General features: G+C 37.7%; 1 protein-coding gene across 2 annotated transcripts; it reads right to left on the reverse strand.

The window, feature by feature from the left end:
- Positions 1-2771: 2771 nt before the first annotated feature.
- Positions 2772-5895, reverse strand: LOC140883260 (golgin candidate 6-like). Of its 2 annotated transcripts, none has more exons than XR_012150357.1 (7): positions 5827-5895; positions 4594-4799; positions 4045-4422; positions 3813-3926; positions 3658-3729; positions 3070-3245; positions 2772-2921 (listed from the first exon to the last, which is right to left on the reverse strand). XR_012150357.1 is itself a non-coding variant. In XM_073289658.1 (7 exons), exons 3-6 carry the CDS (start codon positions 4111-4113, stop codon positions 3119-3121), a joined length of 390 nt encoding a protein of 129 aa, XP_073145759.1. In that variant the 5' UTR covers positions 4114-4422; positions 4594-4799; positions 5827-5895; the 3' UTR covers positions 2774-2921; positions 3070-3118. The 2 variants fall into 2 exon arrangements, 1 of the variants encoding a protein (XP_073145759.1); XM_073289658.1 differs by having other exon boundaries at positions 2774-2921; positions 3070-3253.
- Between the last annotated feature and the right edge of the window lie 885 nt (positions 5896-6780).

Raw genomic sequence — 6780 nt, forward strand, 5'->3', positions numbered from 1 at the left:
AGATTCGATAACTATGCAATGCATCTTGAAGATCAAATTAGTGACATCGCATGTGCTACTAAGAAACCATTTCTTAAATCACATCAAGTACTCTGGCCAGAGATTTGTCACACTAATATCTCCTCAGATCGCATAGGATATCCACACTCGCAAGTATGTGGTGAATCCTTGACAACAATGCATTGACTCCTATATGTGTCGTAACTGTACCCAATCTCGACACCTGATGACCCCCTCAGAGTCGGTAAACGAGTCAAAGCACAGTACTAGCATATAGAGTCTCCATGATGTTTCAAGTCGTAAGGACTAATGGTGTACAACCAAAACCGCGGACTTTATCCACTCGATAAGTGATAACCACTTGGAAAGTCCGGATAGGGTAGTTCGACTATTCATCCTATGAATATCCATTTGCATGCTTCGAACATCTCCATGTTCCCTACCAATGAAACGTGGTACTCCGCATCGCAAATGCTAGTCTCAAACTCGAGCGATCCTTATCCTTATTATCGGACGGCTCAATCGACTAGGAACGGTTTTAGAATATACAATGACTATAAGATGTATTTCATGATAGACATCTCCATGTTCTACCACATCTTACATACACTATAGTATATTCAAGGTCTTTATCAAAACAACAATAGTATATCACAATATAACAATATGAAGTAATATAAAGTCATTGCCATAAAAGTGTAAATAATATTAAACAAAAGATTGTTTATACAAAGAGTCAACAAAACCCATAGCCACACAGTTGGCTCACTGGGCACCCACTCTTACAGTGGGCTGCTAACAGCTTAGGGCCCATTAGTCATAAGTTAAAGCTTGACAAGCAAAACCTGCATATTCAAAAATTAATATAAAATTCATCGTGACTCAGATTGATAAACCAATTTCACCAATGTGCACAGAAACCATTTCTGCATCTTTTAAAGTCAAGATAAATTTTCTGAATCCGAATTCTGTGATTTCCAAAAATGCCCATCCCTATGTCATTTTAGGAAATCTTACTCTTCTACTCTGATATAAGAAGTCCTACTTCTTTGTTCATTAAATTTAACTCTTTAAATTTAACTATCTCAACGGGAATTAGAAATCCATTACTTGTGTGACCCTCAATGGTTCAGGGATACAGCTAGCCGTGGGCTCACAACTTCTTGCGACTTGGAACAACAATTTCCGACTTGCCCATCAAATCATGGTAAGAGCGCCTAGCAACATCGCCCCATGATTCCCTAGGTATCACTGATAGTGCCTGCAAGAACCAATAGATTTTGGTTAGCGTACAGTACGGTCCCTTCATCCATATATCCCGATCGAATCAACAACTATTGGTAAATCGAGAGTCGTTCGAGATTCGATAACTATGCAATGCATCTTGAAGATCAAATAGTGACATCGCATGTGCTACTAAGAAACCATTTCTTAAAACACATCATGTACTCTGGCCAGAGATTCGTCACACTAATATCTCCTCAGATTGCATAGGATATCCACACTAGCAAGTATGTGGTGAATCCTTGACAACAAAGCATCGACTCCTATATGTGTCATAACTGTATCCAATCCCGACACCTGATGACCCCAATAGAGTCGGTAAACGAGTCAAAGTACAGTACTAGCATATAGAGTCTCAATGATGTTTCAAGTAGTAAGGACTAATGGTGTACAACCAAAACCGCGGATTTTATCCACTCGATAAGTGATAACCACTTGGAAAGTTCGGATAGGGTAGTTCGATCATTCATCGTATGAATATCCATTTGCATGCTTTGAACATCTCTATGTTCCATACCAATGAAACGTGGTACTCGGCATCACAAATGCTAGTCTCAATCTCGAGCGATCCTTATCCTTATTAATGGACGGCTCAATCGACTAGGAACTGTTTAGAATATACAATGACTATAAGATGTGTTTCATGATAGCCATCCCCATGTGCCACCACATCTTACATACACTATAGTATATTCAAGGTCTTCATCTAAACATCTTATAGTATGTCACAACATAATAATATGATAAAAGATAAATTAAATGCCATTATAAAAGTTTAAATTATATTAAACAAAATATTGTTTATACATAGAGTCATAAAAGCCCTTAGCCACATGTTGGCTCACCGGGCACCCACTCTTTCACCAGTCTATGCTGTCTGAGAAAGATAGGAATGATATCATAAAAGAATCATAGGCCAAGAGGACAAGATACCAAGGTCGTGATCAGCACGGGCCTAGCACGAAGAGACCGTATTAGGCTCCGTCTCAGAGGAGCCACAACAACAACAGTTATTAAATCAGTCTAAGCCCAAAGGGCCACAACGCGCAGTCGGAGGTGCCCCTAAGACCGACAATAGGACTGCATTTCAGAAGTGTGGAAAGTTTCATCACTACAAGAAAAAAGGTGAAAGACAATGCTTTTTCTGCGTTGTTAATGTCACAGAAAAAGCATTGTCGTAGCCAGTGTTGTAAAAGACCACGCTCAAAGACAACGCGGAAAAAACGTTGTCGTTTTGGGCAAAGACAACGCATAAAAAGCGTTGTCGTTTCTGAAAAAGACAACACATAAAAAGCGTTGTCGTTTCTGGAAAAGACAACGCGTAAAAATCATTGTCGTTTCTGCTAAAGACAACGCTTAAGTAGGGTGATGGGCCGATGGCGATCTTGAGTAGGGATGGCAACGAGGCGGGTTTTGCCAAACTCGAGACCCGTCCCGCCCAGAAAAATAGGACCCGGGTTTTGAGTCGGGTCGAGGCGGGGCGGGTCCAAAAAAGAGGTGGGGAGGGTCCGGGTCCTATTTTTCTGGGCGGGACGGGTCTCGAGTTTGGCAAAACCCGCCTCGTTGCCATCCCTACTCAAGATTGCCATCGGCCCATCACCCTCGTTCAATGTCAGACCATGGAGCATCATGCTGCACTGAAACAAAATTTTAAAATCATTTAAATTTTGATTGCTGGGGTGGGAATGAATAAAAGATCTGAAACTAAATCACCTCCCAAATGACATATTGACATCCTTCTCTAGAGGAGCACATACTACTGGACATATGGCTAGTCAAACAAACCTCACAAAAGCTCTTAAAAACAAAGTCAGCTGCAATGAACTCTTGCATGCTAGAAGTTCTCAAAATAATCGAGAACAGAATTTAGGGCAGGCTCAACTTGTGGCTCCTCCCCAAGTACTTTACTTGCAAGGGCATCACGATTCTTAGGGTGATAGATGACTAGGTCACCAATACATCTGAGTGTCTGACAAAAGTTGCAACATCAAATGAGAACATCAGAAACTACACAGAAAATAAGACATGATAAACTTGATAATATTTTACGAGGAAAGAAAACCACCACATTTGCACATTGAAAATGAAAATGGTATTGTAATTTGACCAATTAATGAACATTTTTCTATACTCAACTCTCAAGTTGACAAATCACCAAAAACTAACATGCTGACAAAAACATCTTAAAAGCATCATGTGGTCCATCTTACAAACTTATCCTACCACAAGCAAAGTATACGACGGGGAAAGTTTCCATTATTATTTTTTGACAGATAATAACTTATTTTCCAAAAGTATTTGGGAGAGAAGGAAACAATAATGATCAGATGTGTTTGAATAAAGTATCAGAATATTGTGGAACAGTTATCTTACCATACAACGAACAGCAACAGGGGCCCATTGACTTTCAACTCCCAACATTAGAAGATGATCCAATACCTTCCTCTACAGTAATTAAAGTTAAGTGTGAGAAAACAGTGCAATAGGAAAATTTAAATTCTTCATATAAACTTTGAGCTTATAATGACCTGAACCAAAACTTTTTTATTGGCCATACTGTCGGTGTCTTTTCCAGGATCAGCTTCTGGATTTCCTTGTAGGAGTAAATTAATAGTGTCCAACACACTAACAAGATTTATCGTCTACTCGCAACCAGTTGTTGAAAAAGGGATAAAAAATTAGAACAAGATCACATGTTAGAGAGAAACTAAATCCTTATATCACACAAACAAAAGACCTTCAAGAACATTTTTGTTTTACCTTCTGCTGTGTGAATTTATAGGTGCTTCCTCTGAGCTTCAAAATCAAGATCAAAGAGTCAAAGCCCATTGTCTCCCTAAGTAACACCTATGCTACATTCCACTCCAATTCGAACATTAAGACACTAATCTAAATTTTAGTATTTATGGAGAAACAAAAAGTACTTGTTTAAACAAGTAACAGTGAGCCCAACCTGATTTGAAGCATTATTTCAAAGGAGATTGTTTAGCAATTCGAGACAGTCCTTTTTACATGAACTGAATTAATTCACGAGCTAAAAACAGAAGATCTATCAAAGGCCACGAAAACTCGGAATTTTGATGAGCTTTTAGCCATCCCTTTCTTTAGTATGAGACGTATGCCCCACAGTTTCCTTTTCTTTTTCAATCACATAAATATTGGGATTAAAAGGGCTGGTAATGTGATAAAATCACTTGATGTAACCTTCTTAAATAAACTTAAATAGACTGTAATTAATAATTGAGATCAACATAAGCATATGCATCACAGTACACCGGTACAAAAACTAATCAATGGAAACATTCTTACTTGAGTAACTACCAGGTCCTTTCTCTGGTTCTCCACCTAGTGATAAAGATTTCTCCTCCTGCATCTTAGCTAGTGCAACTTCTTTCTCAGCATCTTCCTGCAATGCTTTTTCACAAGCTACCTTTTCCTCCTTGATTTTCCTTTTAGCTTTAGCAGCTTCATGGTCCATTCTCTCTTGCTCCTATTTTCCTCTGACGCTCCCTAGCCTAACAAAGAACATGAAATTCAAAGAGATGTACTTCTATAGAACATTTTTAAGGGACAAAAAAGGTCATTATTTATGGATTCAGTTGATATTGTTACCTAGAACGATAGAACTATAACTTGTAAAACAAAAAGGAATTTGAATTCGAAATCATACATGAAAATATGTAAAACCACAACATATGAAAGATCGTAGTGGTTACTTTAGCCACAAACTAATGCAAAGTACACGTTGGCAAATTCCATTCAGACACAGTCAAGTGAAATGAAATAAAAATGGTTATCGAGAATGCCTGGTTCTCAGCCACATTTTGGACAACAAAACTTAATCAAGCCCAAGATACAATTTGTGCACATGTAATGCATGAAAGTTTATAAATTTATAAGAAAACGAGAAAGTATTCCATCTGCTTCGGCCACCAAAGGGCAGAGTCGAAGCAAACATTTCACTCTATATGAGACCTAAGTCAATACTTTCCCAGATTCAGATTTCAAAACTGGAAAACAACCACAAAAACATGTAAAAAAAACCAATAAAATCTTATAAATCCAAACAATCCACCCTCCGTAACAATTTCCTAAGAATTATCCAAACCCAAACGACAAAACAACAATTAGTATCAGTTTCCCATGTAAATCATCAAGGATTCTAACCAAGAGAAGGAAATTAAAATTTCTTGATCCCGACATTTTATCAACCACGTATTCACATAAGACATACTTACATCAACGAAAAGGAAAACTGCAGATCTGCAAAATACAAATGTGACAATATATAAACACTTACGTTTCCTACAAACACAAAAAATTTACTTCTGATCCAAAAAAAACAAACTTTACGGATGTATTAGAAGAAAAACGGATGGGTTACCTCGAAAAGCTCTGCAATACGTGCGGCGAAAGCGCAAGAACAAAGAATCAAATGGATAATGAAAAAATAAGCAGTGCATTTGTTACGTTTATAGTAAAAATGAATGGATAATGATGAAAGAAGCATTGCAAGAACAAAGAATTCGAATTGATACTGACTATTGAAAAACCTGTGCTTCTATTGCAGATCTAAGACCAATTTGTAGGTCCACCAACAGGTGGTTATGCCTTTAAAACTCTAAGCTCTAAAATCCTGCAATCAAGAGTAGATTTATTTCTTGAAGTCACGTGTAGCGTATTATATATATATGCTGGACAAAATAGGTGCTGAAAAAACAAGAAGGATAAGGAAAAGCATGTCCACGGGCAGGTGTCACCCCGGGGAGTGAGGTTTAAGGATTCGTTTAAACATAGACATAACACCTTTGAAATAAAAAGAATTCATTACATGGATTAAACCTGCGGCTGTAAAATGCCAATACCATAAATTAACTTATTTTAAGATTTCGGAAAATTAGGCACATATAATCCAGATTTAGAAAAGACGAATATTTGTGAGAGAGATAAAGAGATGACCAAATCATTAGTTACTGGAACAAACCATGCATTTATATCAAACATGATTGCATTGTTGCCATTCTAAAGCATTAAACCAATCATCACAGGCAGTCAACAAAGGAAGCAGAGCAAGAGAAAAAAGGTAGAAAAACTCAACAAACCGAATCCACAATTCACAAGTAACAGAAATCATGAAAGTTGATTAGTTTTCTAGAACATGTAAGAAGCTATAAGCCTGTAAATGGATTCCATTTTTAGGAGAAAATACGGACCTTGATCGTTCCTCACAGCAAAAATAATCATTCCTGTCTCATCTCCCACCAAGCATTCAGAAAAACGACCTTGAGCACGACCTCTCAGAGCCACAGCCTTTGCAATGACAACCTTTATAATCAAAGTGGCCCCGGTATCTAACGGGCGTAGCTGGTTAAGCTTGGTGATCTGCTTCTTCTGGTCAGCCATATTTTACTGTCTACTCTACAGTTCAACTTATAAACATATATCAAAATATTCTCAGCGTAGCAGAAAAGATCATCTCGTTAAAGATTACACCAT

Source organism: Henckelia pumila, chromosome 2, assembly GCF_033568475.1.
Source record: "Henckelia pumila isolate YLH828 chromosome 2, ASM3356847v2, whole genome shotgun sequence".
Classification (NCBI taxonomy): domain Eukaryota; kingdom Viridiplantae; phylum Streptophyta; class Magnoliopsida; order Lamiales; family Gesneriaceae; genus Henckelia; species Henckelia pumila.

Bases quoted from the DNA above. Each gene is read 5' to 3' on its own strand.
- LOC140883260 (XM_073289658.1), bottom strand. From the start codon at position 4,113: ATGGGCTTTGACTCTTTGATCTTGATTTTGAAGCTCAGAGGAAGCACC. The intron at 3,730-3,812 runs GTCATTATAAGC...TAATTACTGTAG, and splicing joins ATAAAAAAGTTTTGGTTCAG to AGGAAGGTATTGGATCATCT. The intron at 3,254-3,657 runs GTAAGATAACTG...AACTTTTGTCAG, and splicing joins CTGTTGCTGTTCGTTGTATG to ACACTCAGATGTATTGGTGA.